The following is a 21,644-nucleotide window of genomic DNA, read 5'->3' as shown; positions in this document are numbered from 1 at the left end:
ACATCTGATGATTTTTTCATGTTCTCGACGACGATGAGTTGGAATCAATTATTTACTCGTAGTCTAAATTTACCTATTACTCCTTCGTCTACAATTCATCATCAACCTATAGGTCACAATGGCATTAAAATAAAATTTTACTCCTACGCAAACGAATCGTTGGAAGCTTTCAAGACGATGAAATTATCTACTATTTTCTCCTACACGTTTACCAATTTCTAGAATACGAGCACGATGGAAGGGTAACGGTTGAAATATGCAGATCTATTATTCGTTATGAAGTTGAAAAATCTTCATCGAGTAAATAGTAAAATTCTACATTCTCTTGAAACAGAAAAATAATACTCTTCCACGAATCATTTTAATATATGTATATGTACAGGTTGAATCATCTAGACTTTTGAAGTAGATAAGTTGGGTAAAGTTACTTAACGCTGTAGGCATATTTAAGAGGTATGAAAAAATTAACTTTACGAAAGATATAAGTTAAGAAGTGTAAAATTTTGCAACTGCCATCGCTTCGATGTTTCGATATGATATTAGCTTTAGCATCTCAAAATTTCATACAATTAATTTGTGAAAAGTTTTGTTCTTGGAGCACGCGCAATTTCTAGATCGCATGTTGTTTGAAACCACCTGTTATACCATTTTCTCTTTATATAGCTGCGATTTTTACCATTCGCCTTGAACGCGTGCCATTTCTTCCCGTATTTCATTTAAGGTGTATGTTTCAAAATTACGCGTTTTGCGATATTTCTAAGTGTTTATTTTTTGCATTGTTTGTGATACAGGTAAAAAAAAATTCCTTCCGCCAGGTGTTCGTAGAATTTGTATTTATTATTTTGATTATTGTTTCTCTGTTTCCTATTCTAATACTAATGCATGTGCATAAGTATGACAGTGTATTTCAACATGTTACCTATTTTAAGACAGCCGAGTCCATTGGGAAATAAATAAATGGAAATTGATCGAAAGTCGGGGAATTTGTCTTTAATAATGTCAGTATTGAGAAAACATTTCGTTTGGGAAGTTAAGTCGTGTGTAATTACGGTGTTCGGCCTTTTATCGCTATAATCACATTTTATACGTGCTAGCGAAAGTATTTAATTTTACGCTTACCTAAGTAAATCAAAGCTTTTCGAATGTTTATTGAAATAGATTCCTAATTTGCGCAAATCAACGTACGAACGGTATGATCGAGTAGATGTATGGAATTTTGCTTATTTATAATATCTATTTTTTTTAAATTTTTTTTGCTTCCGATATTTTGGCTGGTATTTGGAAACAGATCTTAACCCAAGGATAATTAATGTGAAAGCATAAATCAAGTTTCTAAGTAGGTATTACTGGAAAATTACTGAAAATTAGCCCATGTTGGATTATGTTATGAGTGTTTGTTTCAAATTTACCTACGTATTGAACTGAGTATCGTGATTTACCCATTAAAATCATATACGAGTAGGTACATTTTCAAAGCCAACTGAGCGCTCAATGTGGAAACAAATGTCTAATTTTATAGGCAGCGAATCACATCAACTAAAAATTTCAATTTCTTCAACTCATTAAAAAAAAAGATCAAAATGAAACATTTTTTCGGTACAGGGTGTCCGCATAGAAGGGGAAAATGCAATTTGAGAAGAAAAAATTCAAACGAATTTCTGATTAATCGAAAAGTATGGTAAACAAATTTTGATTTGACGTGTTTTTCCCTATTTAAATACTGATGGAGCTATGAATAGAATTTTGAAAAAAATAGGTACCTAACTCTTTACAAAAGCTTATTTTACATTGATTAAGATTGTTGAATATCTACGTTTTTTTTGTTTTGTTTTCAATTTTTCAAAAGTACCTACAACCGATCATTTTTTAAAGTTGGAATTTTTTAAAAGGAAAATATGTAGGTACCTACCTACGTTGATTTGGTTATAAATTATTTTTTCTGAAATGGTCTCGAACCCGCTTTAAAAGTAATCACTTGAATTTTTTGTCAATTTTTTTAAATTTATTTTCCCCCTATTATTAGGTACCAGCACCGTGGGTTGAAATGGTAATACTTACATTTATTTTACAGCAATCGCCTTTACATGTAAAAATAGATTGAAATTGCTGAAAAATTTGAATTTTTTCATACGAGCATGACTTTACCCCTTCATTCCAAAATGTAGGCAAACATACCTACTTGTGCTCTACAGTATATTCGAGCTACCTACTAACCGGATGGAAGGAGGCCAATCATCTATGAAACACCTTGCAGTGTGTAACATGAATCATTGATATAGGTAGTCTTAAAAGCTGACTGAAAGATGAGATAGCGAGTTGAGAAAGGAAAAAAATTACTGATTGTGAGACACATTTTTACCTAATACGTATTTATGTAGAATTAAATTTTGAAACGTTATTTATGCCTCAGCTCTGTGAATTTTCAATTTTCTGAAAATTTTCCGTAATTTTTTAGCATTAAAAACTGTTTAAATCTCATTTCAAATTAGGTAAAAACCAATTTATCCAACTTTTACCCACACTACGATCAAAAATTCATTCTTTTGAACCGCGTTTCTTCCTTATTTGAATTTCCGAGAAAGTCGAGATGTTTTTTATGATTGTCTGTCTAGTGCTCGTTTGACGTTTGTATCCAAATTTTCATTGGGATCACTCAGTCACTCACCCTTCAGATACCTGTAGTACCTTATACTAAAAATAAACAAAACGATTGAATTTGATTTTGAAAATAGGAAAATCAAAATCTTTATTTGCTTTTAAGCATGAATTTTTTGAAAGAGGAAGATTGTCAAAATTTGGGCTTGTTTTAACGAGACAGTAGTGCGAACAAATGTGTATTTTCTTTGATAAAATAAAGGAAGCAATTACTCAGATAACAATCTATACATTTTACCAATTTTATTCGTAGGTATAAGTAGATATTTCATAAAAACTAAACGAGCAGCGGGAAAGAAACATCGCATATCTTCAATTATATTCTTTTGAAAAATCGAGTTGGTAGCCTATACCTATACTAAGCCAAAATATCGTCTTGCAATTCGGCGTGCTCGTAAACTGCTATAGTATGTGAATTGTGAATCGTCTCCAAGCACAGCTCTGTGTTGAAATAATATATGTAGGAATTCGCAATTCAGGAAGATGGCATTGCTCTAAAAATTCTTTATTCCCTTGCCTCTGCATGGAGAGTTACTTTCGCTACTAAATTTAACTTAATCAAGTTCAGTTTCCTTTGAGTACAAAAAATAGAAATAAAAATGAACTTTGGTAGTAGGTGTACGTATACCTAATCAATTACATATTTAACAATTTTTTCCTTCAGGCCTCTTTCAATGTGTGTGTAGATGGTTAGGTACCTACTTATAAGTAATTAAGAATTCAGTCAGGTCTTCACTTCGTATTTTCAACCATATTTATACCTACAAAGATTTTGGAGGATTTATGCATTGCCTTTACCACTGTATTATACCTACACGAGTTTACATATCTGCATGCTATTTATATTCACGCGAGATTTTCTTCATACCATTTAACAAAACCTGATAATGAAAATGTAATTCTAATCGAATAATTCGTTCGGTAAACCTCATTTACCTATGTATAGAACTTCCACATCTGTTTGTTTTTGTTTAAGTCTTGGTACCTACTTGTATTTATAAACCTACATGTTCATTGAATTAGTGGGTGTTTTACTGCTCTAACAAAAACTTGTAGGATGTACCTTATCAAACATATTTTTCAGGGTGACAAACTGACATTACTTACCTAAATCATTTCCGTAAACACGCGTTATTAAGATACGTGATTATAAAATATGATGAGCCTTATACAATTATTTGCATTCGTAGATATGTGTCGCATGTGAATCAAAATAAAGAAAATCCCAACATTTTTATTTGAAATTAGCCATTAAGTTTTGTTTGTTTGCTTTTCAAACAATGTCTCGTAATTTTTCTATAACTGAACTAATAAATATTCATTAATTAATCAATGATTCACAATCAAGTACAGAGTGGCCCATACTCTTTTGATATTTCATTGAAATTTATGAAGTTCTGATTCTTCTCATCTGAGGGACTTTTGTTTTTACTTCAAACAGGAGAGTAGACGCCCATCCTGAGCCCGACTTATGTTTGCCAAACCTGAAAGTAGGTACCTACATATTTCTTTAAAAAAAAAAAAAGAGTTCGAAGTCTTTTTAATAGCATAACGCTCATTTCATCAATTCACTTATACCATATTTAGTTGGGGAAAGTTGGAGAGGATATAGAACTTCAATAATTAATAAACAACAGCTTTGAACAATGGGCATAGAAAAATGAAAGAAAGCAAAACATGAACGCAACTTTAAAAATGACTGCGCATTATTTCTTTTTCATACCTCTTCCCCCGCAAGACAGTACGATTTTGAATTTTCATAATTAAGTACCTATAAATAATTCGGAATTCCTTGCAAATGATCATACTTTTGAAGAGTTTCCTCAAAAAATGTCACATTATTACTTCCTCAAACTTTCATCCTTGTTAAATTAGAAATATGGAGGAGAATACTTATCCAAAAAATCGGTGGATATTTTAACTCATCGCCATCGAAAACCTAGCAAACGACGCGTCACATATCATTATTTCAATTTCTTGATATATTGATCATGTTTACTTGAGGCCTCAGAGAGAATTGAGAGGTGTCAAGGGTCCGATCGAAAAAAATAGGGCAGTATTCGAATTCAGGGTCTTCGATTTACCAACAATCGACCTGCCACTTCATTTTTGATTTTTTTTTTTTTTTTAATTTTGATCGAGATTGTGCATCTTTGTGGTCTCTCAGTCTTCCTTCCTCTGGACAGTATTGAGATTCTATTTTGAGAATTGCCCAGTTCGTAACCTACATGGAGGCTGAAAAAATGTCTTCACTCAAATTCAAGCTTTTCAAATTTCAATTGATTGTCTTTAAAATACTGCAAAAAAGAAATGAGCCTCAAAGTCAATCGATCGTGAGATACAATGCACCTTCAAAATTTGACTGTTTCGTAAAAAATCGTGATCGTAAATCTAATGCATGAAAATTGAAAATCAACAGCGCTGCTCATCACCATCACACCAACGTCTAAAAGAATTGCGACAGAAATATAGTGATGATGTGATGATGATGACGATTAGGAACTTTGCTAAATCAAACAAAATTTTGAACGAAATCGAGGCGAATGATTTCATTTTTGATTCTCTCTGTTGAAATTTGAAAGTTAAAACACAGAAATAACGCGTATTTACGGCAAACTGAGTAGGCAACTTATTTCACATAATTTTTTTTTTAAATGCGCATTTACGGCGAACTGCGTGATCATGCAATTTATTTAACATCAATGTTTCAATCAAATCCAATTAAAAAGTTAAGTCACTTATTGCAATTCAGAGACCGTGTGCAAAGCTTTTTCAAAATCTGCAAATTTTTGAGCAACTTTAAACAGAAAATTTTCGAAAACTGGAATCAAAGAAATATAGGTATGTTCTTTGTCACTGCTCACTAAAAATCAACGTTTTTTAGAGCTCAGATAAGGCTCATGATTTGAAAAAGTTATGAAACAATGATCCATTTTTACAACATTGAATTCTTCAAATTTCTGGGTATAACTACTTGCTCGTTCTTTCTTGTAAATGGACCCTCGTATTTCAATTAAAAAGTCATTAAATTATATACAGTAATCTATTTCGTAATTTCTCTGACATAACTTAGCAATAAAATAGATCTCCTTTACCAATTATAGGTACTATTAAACAGACAAAGAAACGTACGCTTATAGTAAGTATCGTTGTAGAGAAATAAACATGATGGAAAGTCTGTTTAAAAGGAGTCAAACTGGCATTTGAAAACAAACCTTAAAGCACACTTTAAAGGTATTTCACACGTTCATAATAGGTGCCTAACTACGAGTATGTTTAATCAGCAGAAAGCCAAGAATTCGTACTTCAAAGCAATTTCTATGTTAAAGTTTGTTTTAAAACACAGCCTAAGTTTCTAAATAATAATAATTTTGGCAAAAACTTTTCAAGCTTTATGAAGAAAAAAAAACAAAACTATATTATAAAAGCTGCAACCGGAAAGATAATAGACAAACAAACAAATTGACGTCGTCAAATTTTCAGATTAAGTAAAATGCCTAATGAGCTCTACATGTTTGGGTTAATGGGAATGAATCGGAGAAAAAATCTCGTACGAGAAACAGAAAAAATTATCAAAATCATTATTTTAAAAATTTTCTGGTTTTAATAACCACAAAGTAAAAAATCAATGCCAATTTTCCACTGTTAATCCAGCAACATGTGTTTAAATCAACAAAAAAGAGTCGGATTCTAGGTTTGAAAATCATTATGAAATACGTACATATCACCTGCGTGTAAAATAAGAAAGAAAATTCTAAACGCACGTGCGAATTTGTAGGATGTGAAAAAAATTAATCATCACTTGCTCTCTCCTACTTAACTCGTCCTGTGGGATTTTTTCAGTCCCGACTTGCGAATTACATTCGTACCTCACGTGAATATTTGTGTTTATAATGGTTACCCCTTACTTTTTTTTTCATGTGAAAAAAGTCATTCGTTAGACACGACGTCGTCGCGTCGACATTTATTAATCTGCAACTGAAGTTCTATCTATCTATAGCAACTTCCGTAGGTAGTTGGGCCTACTTACAACGTAATTTTCCTTTTTGTACCAAAGTACTATGCTTGGAAATTACCAAAATGTCTATCATAAAAATACGAGTAGTACCTGTATATATGTACGTGGAAAAATTTAACGTGTGTACATAAATACTTCCATGTTAATATTTCGTTCAAAAAAATATATATACTATCAGTTTTTTAGGTAACATCCCTATAAGTAAGACAAAGAAATTAACCTTCCAGACGGTATCAAGATAGAAGTTACTGGTTGAAAATTACCTACTGCACCTATTACTTATTTAAAATTTTATTCAGAAATATCTAAACAATAATCTCCATTTTAAGGATTCCAATTTTCTTTCTAATAAACGATTCGAATTTCCAGTTTCAATAAGTATAAAATGTGACCGAAATCTTTCTGAAAAGCTTTCTTCGTTTACTAAAAAACAATTATACAGGTAACAATGAAAAATAAATTAATGAAGGGTCAAAAGTTATTGTTAGATGGCATTTTCTTTTTGAAAAAGTATTCTGTTGAAAATTTTCTACGAAAAAATCTCGTGAACATTTCCAGAGAGCGAGATGTTTGCATAATTAAGAGTTGAATGTTAGGTATTTAAGATTGTTTTAAATTCAAGAAAAACATGTTTAACACTTGAACGAGTTTTCGAAGTTGAAGTTGAGGTAACTACGTAACAGTTAACACGTTGTAAGTATCTTCTGCAACTACCCACGTTCTTCCTCCATTCTATGTGTCTCTTTTTTAATCCTTTTAATAACGTAATATGGATAAAAAATTATTAAAATTAAACAAAAATATGGACGTGTTTTGCAAGGATATGAGGAGGAATAGGTATCTAAGGTAGAGTGGGGTAATTGCAAAATTGTGACCTCATGCAAAAAAATATCAATTTTCTGGTTGTGCCAACTAAGGGGTGTCGAAGCAACAACCTTTACCGACATATTCACTTGGTCACAACTCGCGGGGTTCAACTTGTCCCTCCGTAGCAAACACTTTTATCAAAGCATGATGAAATCACTCATAAGTAAAGTGAGAGGTGTTTTTTAAAAAAAATGCATGTGAAATAGAAAAAACTGTCGATTTATCTGGAATTTTCACGATTTAGGGTCATGAAGGATTAAAGTTTAAGGTAAGATATCGCAATTTGAATTTTTTTAAAAATTTGGTCCGTAAATTGCGTTTTTGCAATTACCCCAGAAAAAATCGACTCGGGGTGATTGCAAAAACGATTTTTTTTTTCATTTTTGCTCTTACCACAAATATTTTTTTGCCCTAAATAACTTGAAAATGGTTTGAAATTACCAAAAAAATAAACTTCCACGGTCACATGATGAGTTACACGTTAGAGAAGTGATTAACAGTTTTACTGCATTTTAAGATTATTGCTCTTTTTTAACGTTTTACTAATATATTTGACGAAAAATGTATTTCTATGACGAGTTTTTTACATAAAAAACATCAGAAATGATCAATAGTTGATTTTTTGTTCATTTTAGCGAGTTTTTTAAAAAATAATTTTTCAACATTTTTTCACTCCCCTAAAATTTTTTTTGGGAAGTGGAAAAGTTATCGAATTTTTTACCGAATCAAGACCACGAATACATAAAAAGTTAGCAAATGACACGTAGAATACAGCGAGTGTGTTGAAAATGCAAAAAAATAAAAAAATGAAAAATGGGGTAAATGCAAAAGTCGATTTTTAAATTTTAAAATTGCAATTTTTTCCACGATTTGTGGACCAAACTGTACCAAAATTTTAGCATTGATAGAGAACCCCCTGAAGTATAAGTGGTACAAATTTTAGCTTCATCGGTGCAATAATCTTCTCACAGCGCCCTCCCAAAGTGTCACTAATCAAAGAGTGCTTTGCAATTACCCCACTCTACCTTATACAATTGTTGAATTACACATCGGCATTTATCATTTGCATTTAAGTATATTAAGAACCTACCTATCTACTTTTGAAAAATATTTTACACGTAGGAATATATACGTACAATGTATTAGTTATATAAAAAAAAAACAAAAAACACCATTAATATAAGTCACTAAGTATTACTTTTTCCATCTCGAAACATCATACATGGTAAAAACCCCAGTCACATAATTACCACTTTCAACTTCGAGAAAATGTTTTTTCAATGAAAAATTATGTGACAATCGGCAGGAGTTCAGGCGAAAATGTATCCACCGAAAATCAGATCTTATCATTTACTTGTAGGTAAAAGTTTTCAAGGTGCTTTACGAGTCATGCACTGTGTACTTAAAGGTACCAACTTATTGTGTAGAATAGTGCTATATCTGCCAGTGGGCGAAATCGAAATGACATTTTCTATGAAAATTAATTTACAAAGATAACAGCATTCGAGAATAATTTAAAAATAAATTAATTCTTTTCAGAAAATGAACTGTTAGTAAACATTTTCCGTTCAATGTAAAACTACAGTGAAAATTTACGAAAGGATTGAAAATTCGAAATGATTTTGAAACCTATTCAATTCATTGAGGAATAGAAGTTTTTACCATGATGAACAATATTATATGTAGATAGAGATACCAATAGGTATTTTAAAGCAAACGTGTTATCTTTTTTTGATCATTTGGAAGTGAAAATACATATTAATTTAATGACTTTTTAATTGAAAGTTCTGAAATTTACGCATAGGTAGGTAGGTAGGTACATACATAGGCATTTTAAAAAGCGTACTCGCTGAGATTAAGTACCTGTAGAGGTACGTATTATTCGATTCTTTTTAATTACCGAAGCATATACGCTAAGTTCAAGACCTCAATCCAGCAAAAGATAACGGATTTAAAATTTGTATCTTCATATAATCTTTTTCATTGGTTTATGAATTAAATGAATTCTCATTCGCAGAATTGATATTGAAACCATAAAAACTTGGCAAAACAATTAGATAGGTAACCTGAAACGTTATTTTGTTCATCTGTTGAGCTCAATTCTGCTTTACAAAATGATAAATGAGACATGAAAAGTCGAGCATTTAGCTTTTCCATCTGTACAACTACCTTTTCACGAATTGTCTTTACTTTGTTCGATAGAAGAAACAAAGTTTAAACTGTAATCCGCATTGAAATAGTAGATACTTACTTTTTCATACTGTTATGCTAGCATTTACCTACTTACAACACCACCTACTCAAAAAATACTAAGTATTTCATTTATTGTTTACTCGCATAATTTTATTCTCAATGGAATTGAATTTTTAAAAAAATTCAATTCAGATTTTCGTGTATTTTAAGAAAAATGAATTAAGGGAAGTTGAAGCATCGCGTTGGTAGGTCTCAGAATGGTGACTATTCTAAAAATTAAAGCAAATTTTAACAATTAAGGATATCTTGGAGATATTTCGCAGTAGCTTTTGAACCGATAAGCAATGAATTCATAAGTTGCAAATTCGTTATTCGTTGGAGTCTGTATTAGAATACGAAACCGAGGTATACCTTACCTACCTATGAAGGTTTACAACAAAGGTAGGTACTTCTAACTACGCACAAATCTATTCATCAATTTATAGTGTGCGCACTTCAGTTTTTTTCAGTTTCGAAAATTTTTATAATTATGTATTTACGATTGTACAGTTACATTTGTACCTCTATCAACCTATATTATTTAGAAGTTACTGTATGTAACGGAACGTAACGTAATGTTGTATTTAATACGAACGTGAATTTGTTACGTCAAATAGAATCATAAATAATTTCCGCCTAAAAGGTTTAAAACTAAGACGTCTTTGATGGTTATTTATACATATGATGATGAACAAATTGTCTAAATTATCATATTGTATTTATTATGTAGTAAATTACGTATTTTCATTTCACCCCATTGTAAATTAGGATATACTCGTATTAAGCTTAAAAGTCTAAAGAGAGCAGATATTCGTTTAGTAAAATGTTAGGTACCTACTGACATTTTACCTTAGTTCCTGGGTAAAAACATAATAGGTAGGTATCAAACACGTTTCTTTCCCTTTTATGGTGCTTAAAAATTAAATTATAATACCTTCCTCATGCAGTTACCTACGAGGTGGAGGAGGGAAACTTTTCCAAAGCTGGAGAAAGTATTTGAGGTTGAAATTTTTTTTTTTTGACTTTGCCAGACAATAGATTACCTATTTATGAAATCAATCATTTCTTTTCATTTTATAATAATAGAAAAAATTGCACTGCATATATGATTTTTTTGTGATTTTGATTGATTAACTTGAAAACAATGAAAGGAAATTATACGTATGTATGTACTTACGTACAGAAAGTCTCACATTTTAATTTTTACACAGAAAAATTCTTTAATAATAATAAGTAATTTTACCTTCGTAGATTTTTGAGTAAGTATATAAGAATATTTGGTTGAATGACAAAAACTTGGCCTACAAGAAAGACTTATGCTTTGATTTACTTGAGTTTTTTTTTTTTTTTTTTTTGAAAACAAATGCGAATAATACATTTATATGGCCGAAAATATTATTTTTCAAATAGAAAACTTGAGATTGCATTTTAATGTTCTCATCATAGTACCATAGGTGTATGTATTATTAAAAAAATTATGGAATATCCCAGTATTCAACTGCGAAGTGCCTACAATAAGCTGAAAATTAAACAATTTTGCCCCTTAAAATTATACTCTTGGCTAATCTATTTACGTTAATGTAGCGTGGGCGTTTTTATTGCCATATTTAGGCGAGGTAGTTTTTGAAAACAAGTTGATATGAGTAGGTACCACTCATACATACATAGAAACAACAACAGGGCTGAACAGAGCAAGTGTTATGAACATTTAAATAATCAGAGTTTATTCTACGTTTTTTTCTTCTTAATGCCATTTGCTGCTTTTAGGCTTGTATCGCTCCTTCGGTTTCTCATACGATACAGTATTTCTTCACGTTTTATAATCCTTTGTACATATTTGTGATTAATATACCCTACTAATTTTCTATAATTCTGCTTGAATTATACTACCTATTCGTGTACAAAACGCTTTAATGCTTTCAAATTCCAACTTGATACTCGTATGTAGTACTAACCTATTGGTACTTCTTATTATGCTGCATTCATTTGACAAATTGAATAATTATCTGTTTCAGTTTTTGGAAAAATCAATTGTGATATTTTGGTTCATGTTTGAAAAATGATGACAGGACTGGTTAAAGAATTATGTCTTCAGTTTTTTCTATTGGTGAATTTATATCATGCGCTGGAAGCCACATGGCACGAGACAGTAGATACAAACGGTGAAACAAAAATTTACCACACAATTCCTCGAATAAAACGTGTTCAAGACTTACAACAAAGTGCACCTATGAGTATTGATAAATCGAGTTTACCTTACGACGATTACCCGGTAAGATGTTTTGTTTTTTGAAATACATACAATAATAGGTATACCTATAGGTTAGGTATACTATATACAGGGTGGCCAGAAAATATATCGGGTACACCCCTAAGAAAGTTTTTCATTAAAAATATAGGTTGGCAACGTGAAATAGATGCATATGATTGGTGGAATGTTATCTCTCCGGTCCAACAACCAATCATGTGTTATCATTATTATCATTCACTGTGACCAACCGAAGTATTTAGTTAGAAAACTTTTTTAGGGGTACCCGATATTTCTGGCCACCTTGTACGTGCCGTAAAGCGTAGGTACCGAAGTTATTTCCTGCAATTCAGTATAACAGGCCTGTACGTTTTTTGGTGTTCGTTTTCGAATCAAATCAATCATAACACGCGATTTCCACTAGAGTTTTTCATTATAGTGGAAAAAGTACGAAAGTGTATTGATAGATGGCTAATTAAACACTAAATGCAAATAAATTCGATATTGGCGGTTAATTTTAAAAAATATCTTTGGTGAAGCGCGTTCTAATCTTGACTTTTTGTTTACCACATTATTTGGACCTCAGGTGCGGATGAATACTTAATCATTAATTTCTCTCAGCTGTTTCTCAAACTGTATAATTATTCATTCATCTTTTCAACGAATTAGTTAATCGTATTCAAAAAATATACCTACCTACCCAATGAATGAGGAAATTCGAGGTTCAACGATGATTAATCGAAGCAACTTGAAAATGAATAACTTAGTGGTCAATAACCTTTAAATATGCAAATGCTGCCGTGTACTTATTTGAGTCAAAATAATTATTTTGCCAACATACCGGATGCTCTTACCTCGAATATAAGTATCGTTAAGTTTTCCCGAAGAGTAGTTCATCTTAAGATAGATTCTCGGTCATTTCATCTTTTCGATACAATGACACTATAGATTATACTCGTACAAAACTTAAAACTTTCAACTTCCGTTTCCGTAGAATTGAAATTAAGAAATTAGCCAAGTTTAGGTACAGGTTACTCATCTTTCGAGAAATTGATTATCTATTAAATCGTCGAATTTAAAAAGATTCGCAAATTCGTATTTACTTCGTACTTTAGATACCTATTCCGTTTCTTATTAAAGCAAAAAAAAAAGTAAAATCGCTTGCAAAAAATAATATTTTTGAGCACATTAATTTAAACGTGCGAACTTTGAAAAATAGTCTGAAAAATGTACTAGTATGAACAATAAACGATTCAGCTGTGGGTGGAATTGAATTGAATTGAATTTAAAATTTTCATAAGCATTTGTTACATTCCGTAGGCTGCTCTATGCAAATTAATAAGTAAGGTACCTACCTATCTATCATTATATTTTTCGCTTACCTATACATACCTACACCGGAGGATTACGTATGAACGACTCACGAAAAAAATTGAAATTTTTATCCCTTGTTTTTGTTTTTAAATTAGGTAGGTATCTATAAGATGTTTAATTCAAATCTTATTCGATAACGACCTTTTTTTTTCTGAAAAGAGGCTTGCATTTTTATTTCATGGATGTGTTTATAAGCGGCATGTCTTAAGTGGAACTGAAAAGAAAAAAAGGGAGAAGTGGAATGATAAAATATACATTAAAGCAAATCTACCTAAGTATATTATTATTTAATTCAAAATATTTCTTTTTTTTTTGTTTTTCGATACTTTGACATATTACCTATGTGTCAGCTCTCACGTTACTGTCCCGATTAGCGCAGTGGCAATTATTTTTGTCATTTTTACTGCCACATTGGCATTTTTGAGTATAAAATTGGCACCTACGAAATAGAAAATGAAGGTAAGAGAAAATTGCCAACCAAATGTCAAAACATTGCCACATACTTTATTTGCGCATGCGCATCTTGCTGTGGTTGGCAATAAATTGTCAAAAAATTGGCGATAACTTCCTTAGAAGAATATTGTCAACATTTTGGCAATTTTTTGCCAATATCAGCATCATGCGCTTGCGCAAGACATTACAGATGCTATTTTTCTTTTTTTTACAATTCAGTTGAAGTGCTACAAAATTCAAGTGTATGTTTCAGTGCTCAAAATTTTGAGGTTTTCATTGAAATAATTGGTATATTTTGGTGGTTTCAAAGTTTAAAATTAAACTAAAATCATAAGTAATAAGAATGGATTTTTTTTTTAGAACCCAATTAAAAATTAGAGTTTTTCAACATTTTTAAATTGATTTTTTTGGTTTTTACTATAGTTTTTCTTTCAAAGTAAGTACCTTTTTCATTTTTTCCAATTTCAAAAAAAAATCACTACACTCAGTCAAATTCTGTAAAAAAAAAGCAAAAACAAAAAAGAACAAATGCGAAATATTTTGCGAGGTCGGTACCTATTTTAAAATATTTTTAAATTCACAACAATCACTTGAATTGAAAAAAAAAACAAAAAAGAAAGGTTAATTTTTAACCAAAAAATGTGTTTTTTTCAAACTTTCTAAAAAAAAGTTTTCCACAGTCATCGCCAATTTCGAAAAAAGGAAACAATTTAATTTAAAATAATATTTTGAACCGAATTATCAAAAAAATCCAAGCAGAATAATTTTTGAGAACAAAAATTCTGAAGCTAAATTCAAAAATATGTACTTAATTTTTGAAAGAATTACTGCAAGCAGCCACTTAAATTTCGAACCCCTCCCCCCTTCCCTCAAAAAGTTATAATTTCAATACCTAGTACCTAATTCTAATTTAAAATTTTTGAGAATAGGCTGCCCTTGAAACATAAAAAATTATAATAAAAATTGATACTTAAGTGAAAATATGCCATAAAAAAGTAGGAACTCAAGTAACTGTTTAGGAAAACATATTTTTGTTTATTTTTAATTTTTTTATTCTACAGTAATAAATAAAAAGATAGGTAATAGATTCAAAATTGTTTGAAAACAATTAAAACTGTATTAGTAACTTATTTTTTTAACCAATTAGGTACGAAAAAAATATATTTTCAGTTCAATTTTTAAAAAAATCAATACAAAATAAACATTCTGAATGTGTACCTATGTGGATCGAAAAAAATTGCAGTGAAACCAAAAATTGTAAAGCTAAACTCAGACATTTTTAAAATTTCATTTTACAAAATAATTTATTCCAAATCAATGAAAATAAAAAAGTCAATTCACAAATTTATTTAATAAATTAAAAAAAATAATTTCAATTTAATTGATATTGATTTTCTTATTTTTATTTTATTTCTGAAGTAGAATTAACAAAATTTCTGAATTTAGATTTAAAATTTTTGGTTTTACTAAAATTTAAAAAAATCCACTTCAAGGGATTTTTTACAACAAAAAACATTCATAAATTTTTTTGACGTAGCCTAAATGAAAGCAATTAACAACAGGAACCTGCAAGCAAATATAAGAATTCATTTTATGCCCAATCCTCCTTGTAGCATTGGTAGCTGTAGGGTTAGGTGTAGGGTTTTAGGTGCAGGAGTACACAGGTTCGAACCCCCCCTAGGTCAGGAAATTTTAGTAATATGTTATAGGCCAGAAAAATGAAACCCCATGGAAAGGTACCATTTCTGTGGTCAAAAAGCAAAAATATGCAACCCTTCCCTTCATTTTTGATTTTTGAAATTTAAAATTCAAAAATGTAACTATCATTTTGAGAATAAGAGTAATTGGCAAAAATATTGCCTCTGTTGGCAATTAGTTGGAAAAATGAAATGTAGGTAATTGACAGAAATATTGCCTCTGTTGGCAAATAGTTGGCAGAATTTTTTCCAATAAATTGTCAAGTTGGCATTAAATAAAGCGTTTTCATTGGTGGAGATTTTACCAACTTCTTGCTTTTTTTGGCCAAAAGTCCAAAATTGGCAGTTGGCAATTTTATTGCCACCGAGCGCTAATCGGGGTGCTAGGTAATAATTTTGTTAATGAAACTAACATTTGAAAATCCCTTCACAATTTAATTTTAAAACTGTTGGCAATGCTTATTTTCTCTTCTCTACTTGAATACGTATTTCAAATATGTACCTACCTATCTATTTTACTAGCACAGCATGCTCAGAAATATCGAGCGCCCTCGAAAAATTTTGTCTTGAAAATGTTGGTTGGTCGCTGTGAGTAGCAGAAAAGTGATGACTATACGTATAGCAATTGGTCATATGCGTCTCAGTATTTCATGTTGCCAACCTACATATTAAACAAAAAACTTTCTGTGAGGGGGGGGCTCAATACTTCTGAGCACACTGTACGCTGTACAAAGTCATAAAATGAAGGCCAAGTGCTAAATCTTCATTAGTGGTACGAAATCTTTATCATCTCGCCAATTGTTTCGCAACGTCAGAGATTAATACATAATAATAAAAGATGGTAAGGATTTGGCATTTCCGATCATGTAATTGAAAATTCCATGATCAATTTTTCATCATTGAAATTCTCCACTCAAGAGTTGCGTGATCTTGACCAAAATCTAAATTATGAATTTGAAGTAATAATAGGTAGGTAGTAGGTACCTTACCTACCTACGTGCTTTACGTGTGAGCTTTCGAAAATGAACTTGCGTATAACGATATTTTTTGTTTTTTTCTTTCGGTATGCTTATAATTAGACTATCAAGTTTAAATAAATTTATTGAAAATGAGGTCGACTTTAAACGAGTTTGTCTACGGTACATTCTCTTTTCAGTAATATTTGAAATCGCCGTATTTTGTGAAATTTGTAAAGTGTGCGTTAGATAAATCATGTTACTTTGAACGCCTACAATATCCTTATTTGTTCATTGTATGCCCTGAGCTAAAATATTTTAGATACTTTTTCAAATCGTATTACTTAAATGTGTATATATTCATAAAAAAAAAAAACAAAAACTTTCGAAAGAATAACCATGAAGTGAAATTCAATTTCTTTTGTCTTATAATATTTAAAGTGACAAATTTCGGCTTGCTGTTGTCTTTTTTTTTGTTTTTTGGTTCACTGATGATATGATTAGGTTTATCATAGGTAGGTATTGATGCGATAAGTAAAATAACAAATTTGTAATACGTCTAGATGAATTTGGTAGGTGCTTAATAAATTTTGTTCCAGGGAAAAATTCTCTTCGCCCCTTCAATGTTCGATCTGAACATAAACTGAAATGGAAATTGGGGAAAATAAAAAATTTAATCGATTAGATTGGTTTTAATTAAAGTTACTTGAAGAATTTTCAATACGTACCTATAAAATTTTCGAAAGGCAACGCTACTAAATTTTAATCCAACGTAGGTGTTTGTGAGTCTAGACCTATGTGTGTGACTTTAACACGAATTATGATAAAATGGAAATTTAATACCTGTCATACAATGTTAATCTCATTGTAAATTTTTACACTTTATTTGGCACAACACACATAACCCAATTTATATAAACTCTGTTTTTTAATTTTACCAAAGTATAAATGTACGTAAAGCTTCGGCATACCCAAAGCAATGCCAAATTCTTCCATGTCTAGATGTTACTATGTGTTAAAAAATGAAAATTTCTTTATATTTTCCCAATACTCTGAAATAATGTAATGAATACTGTCTGCATAACGAAAAAGATACACCTACTTACGTACGTATTGTGTTCTTCAAGATGTGTAAATTCATATTTATGTCGTTGCCATGTTGGCAAATTTTATATGTTTAGTATATGGGTATTTCTTCAGCCTGATCAAAGATATGGAAAAAATTCGTTACCTATTTTATTCTTGAATGTGTATTTCAGCAGGGAATTGTTGTTGTTGTTTTTAAATAGCCAGTATGCGTGTTTGTTTACGTAGATTCATTTTGAAAAAAAAAAAAAAACTTTACGGTTTTTTCATTCGTTCTATTATTCCAAGTTGAAAGTTTTATTCAATAAAAATAGACAAAAATAAAATTATGATAGATGGCCTACATTTAAGGAGAGAAAAAAAGGCGCATCATCCCAACAATTCTTTTTCTTGGGCTCAATAATGATCCCCAGAGAGTTGCGTTTTCCCCCTTGATTAAAAATAAATCTTCTCAACGAATCGACGTTATGCTGTAGCTGGATAACGTATTAAAACATTTTTCCCTTTCAGTTATAACCAATTGTTCCAAAATAACGAATATGAAATTAGATGGCGGCAGATTTTGTTTTATATTGCCATCCTAACAGTCTGGGAAATCCTCGAATTGTAGGTATTAGGCAGAAATACACTTGTATAATAATGACGAATTTTTTAACCTATGAGACAAAGTGACAAGAATATTGAATAGTAAGCATTTTATTATGCTGTTTGTAAGAAAATTTATGCTCGTAATGTAAATCACGCTGCAACCCTATAGGGACCGAATTTTATTTGATACAAAGGATATAATCATTAGGGTATTCTTTGGAGAAGACGCATCTGGTAAAAGGAATTGAAAAGAAAAGGAAATTTTCAAAATAAAAATTGAAAAAAAATGTTTCTGACTCTTGAGCGAAGTAAAATGACGAATCCTTGTTGAGCGTTAAAAATTATCAAAGGTAGAAAAAATTTCAAAGATGCTTATAAATAATTTTCAGTTTTGAAGAATCGAATTGAAAAATATAAGCAAATATTCAAACTCAGTCTTCTTCTCTTCAAATTAATAACAATTGATACGTAGGCTACTTCACTTTTATTTTTATTAGGTATTTTTATTTCTGATAAAATTTTTATCAAGAAAATAAAAAAGTATTTTTCACATTATTTTTGAATGTTAATTTTCAACCTTTCTTAATCTGAAAATTCAAGGAAGTTTTTTCCATGTACCTACATATTTCTTTTAAAACCCTGGAAACAGATCTGCTCCAAGTTCAACAAGCCTTCAAAGTTTGGTAGTTTTGTAAAGATTTACGAGCGTGTGGAAATTACGAGGCTCACCCCCCCCTCGCTTTTCGGAAAAATATAAACGAAAATTTTGATTGAGCATGATTGAACTCGAGAAAAAGTCAGAGCGAAACTGAAAGATCCGAGTTCCGACCGTAATGTTGATTCCAGTTCATGTGGGTTGTAGACAGTCGTCGGATGGTGTTAATAAAATTGCATACTTAGTTTGCCGTAAAACCAGTGCATTATTTAGGGCGAACCGAGTATGCAATTCTTTCGACACCTATTTTTCTACGCAATTTCTTGCAATATCACGGCTTAATTTCATTTACTTAATTTTAATAAAGTGATTGCGCCTGTCGTAATTTTGAATATTTTCCTTGCGTTCCAATTAACATGATAACTACGAGGCGAGCTTTTTTCTTTTTCTGTTACCTGTTAGGTACATATATTGTTTAATTAGGTACCTACCTACCTACCTCAAATTTTTTAAAGTTAATACGTAGAAAACGCCAAAAAAAACTTGAAAAAATAATACCAATCCACAGTCCAAAAGCATGCCTATGATTAGGTATTTTATTCTATAGTTAAAAGTTATTTTGAAATAAAGTATAAGATTATAAAATGATTTCAAAAATAGGTACATATTTTTTCTCAATAAAAATATTATTTTTTTCGAGTTCATTTGTTCAACAAAATCATTTCTTTTAGAATTTAAAAATTTGGAAACGATCATTGGTTTTTATTGAAATGTTGAGTTTTGCTTTTCATCTTGATAATGTTATGAATTAAATGAACTTGTTTTTTAATAAATACATTTTTCATAGGTAGTAGTTCCAAAAAGAACGGCATTAGCATTAGACCGAATAATGGTAGCGTTACAAAAAGCTTTAGACGATGGGAGAGATTCGAATATGAAAGGTTATTATCCAGAATCAGGAGTAAGTTTAATAATTATCATTTTTTTAAAAAAGTAGTCTATTGACATACACTCGTACATAATAGAATACCTAAGTTACAACGTAACCGATAAACTTATCTTTATAAACTGAGAATGTAGTCTACGGTAAGTTTGAGTACCAGTATGTAATTTTGAGCAAGCAACGATAAAAATTCAATATAAATGTGGATATGTCCCATAAGAAGCACGTCCCATTCAACGAACTTTACAAATGACGATATATGACACTTTTCGGCATGTATACCGAGGTGTCTTATGAACAACGTGGGTAAATTCTTGTGATTTTATTTTAACTCGAAAGTGAAACAGAAGCGAAAACGTTTTCAAAAGGTAATAAAACACTTTTCGATTCGTGTCGATAAATACTTACAAATCTGTCATCGCCTACCGCATTAAGTACATCAGACCTTTTTGATGACGAATGTTTTGCGTAAAATAGCAATCAAGGTAGAGGTGGGTACCTACGTTCGAATTTATCGGCTTGCTTGACTTGGTCGTTTCAACTTTCTAGAAAGCTTGATAGGTAACTTTTTAAAAGTGCGATGAAAATAAAATCACACGTATTTATTCATTTTAAATCAATAAATAGGCTAGGCATATGTAAGTGCAAATAGTAAATGCATGCGATAAAATTCGGTCGTAAATTTTATATCAACAGGTGTTTCAGTTTTACCAAACCGACTTTTTTCTGTCTCGTATTCAAGGGTGTCTATATATTATTTAGACTTGAAATTTGAGAACGTTCAGTTCAATCAAATCAAGCTCTTTACAGGAACACAATTTTTTATTTTTAATAAAGAATAGGTAGATACTGTTATGAAACTTCGATTGGAATGCTAACTCTGTTTCTATACGTATTCTGCCTCTGCAATATTATATTTTGACTTTTCACTATTATTACCTATAAGTATAATAAGTACGTAATTGAAAATTGATGAATCTGCCAATTTTTTAAAAATTGAAATAGCTGATCGCTTGAAAAGAGAAATAACGTCTATCACCAAATCGTAATAGTCATTCAGGTTACAGGGACAATGAAATTCTGATGTTCTTTGAATAATAAAAAATTAAAGATAGCCTTTGGTTACCATACCCTGGTTTCCTTACCTGTAAATTATACAAAATATAACATCTCGCGTATTCAATCAGTGTTACGTGATTATTGAATGAAAGGGTTTGCTTCCACCCACAAACACCCAGTAGAAAGTACATACCTACCCATTATTTTTAAACTATCAAGTATGACGTACATGTATACAACCATGCCTATTTTTAAGGATTTAGATAAAATCTCATAACGAATGATAAATTTTTTTCAGAGTGGCCTGCAGCGAAGAGGCCAAGAAAAAGGAAAAGTTTACTGGAGGTGTTATTTCAACGCGGTAACTTGCTTTTGATGGGAAAATGTAAACCTTTTTCAGAAAATATATTTTTACTTTTCAATAGTGGATTTTTTCATGTTTCAATTTGTTTTTTATTAATTTAAACAAATCATGACTCGTTATTATAATAAATTTTTTAAAAATATAATTAAATACCGTAGCTTGCTATTTTTTATCGTAATTTCCTTTAAGAAACCTAAAATTTACCTTTTATTATTTTAATACTTGTACCAATAGGTAGGAATAGCAGAATAATGGTCTACCCAAGTAAATATTTTTGAAAAAGGCAATTACATTTTCAAAAAGCATTACACAAATCCGGCGAGTTATTCATTTAGCTAATTTTATTATTTCTTAGGATGTTAAACCATAGAAATTTTTCCATTAAACAGGCACTATTGTCATGTTGCTCTCGCTACCATCAGTATAGGTAAGAAACAGAGATGCCTATA

The 21,644-nt window shown here is 30.7% G+C and overlaps 1 protein-coding gene across 1 annotated transcript; it reads left to right on the top strand.

Annotated features, from left to right (window-relative positions):
• The first annotated feature begins 691 nt into the window (after positions 1–691).
• Positions 692–21,255, top strand: AstCC (Allatostatin double C). The gene is made up of 4 exons (XM_065344649.1): positions 692–791; positions 11,788–12,044; positions 19,677–19,790; positions 21,130–21,255. Exons 2-4 carry the CDS (start codon positions 11,832–11,834, stop codon positions 21,205–21,207), a joined length of 405 nt encoding a protein of 134 aa, XP_065200721.1. The 5' UTR covers positions 692–791; positions 11,788–11,831; the 3' UTR covers positions 21,208–21,255.
• The last annotated feature ends 389 nt before the right edge of the window (positions 21,256–21,644 follow it).

The sequence above is a fragment of the Planococcus citri genome, chromosome 1, assembly GCF_950023065.1.
Source record: "Planococcus citri chromosome 1, ihPlaCitr1.1, whole genome shotgun sequence".
NCBI lineage: Eukaryota > Metazoa > Arthropoda > Insecta > Hemiptera > Pseudococcidae > Planococcus > Planococcus citri.
This window is presented reverse-complemented; position numbering and strand designations above follow the sequence as displayed.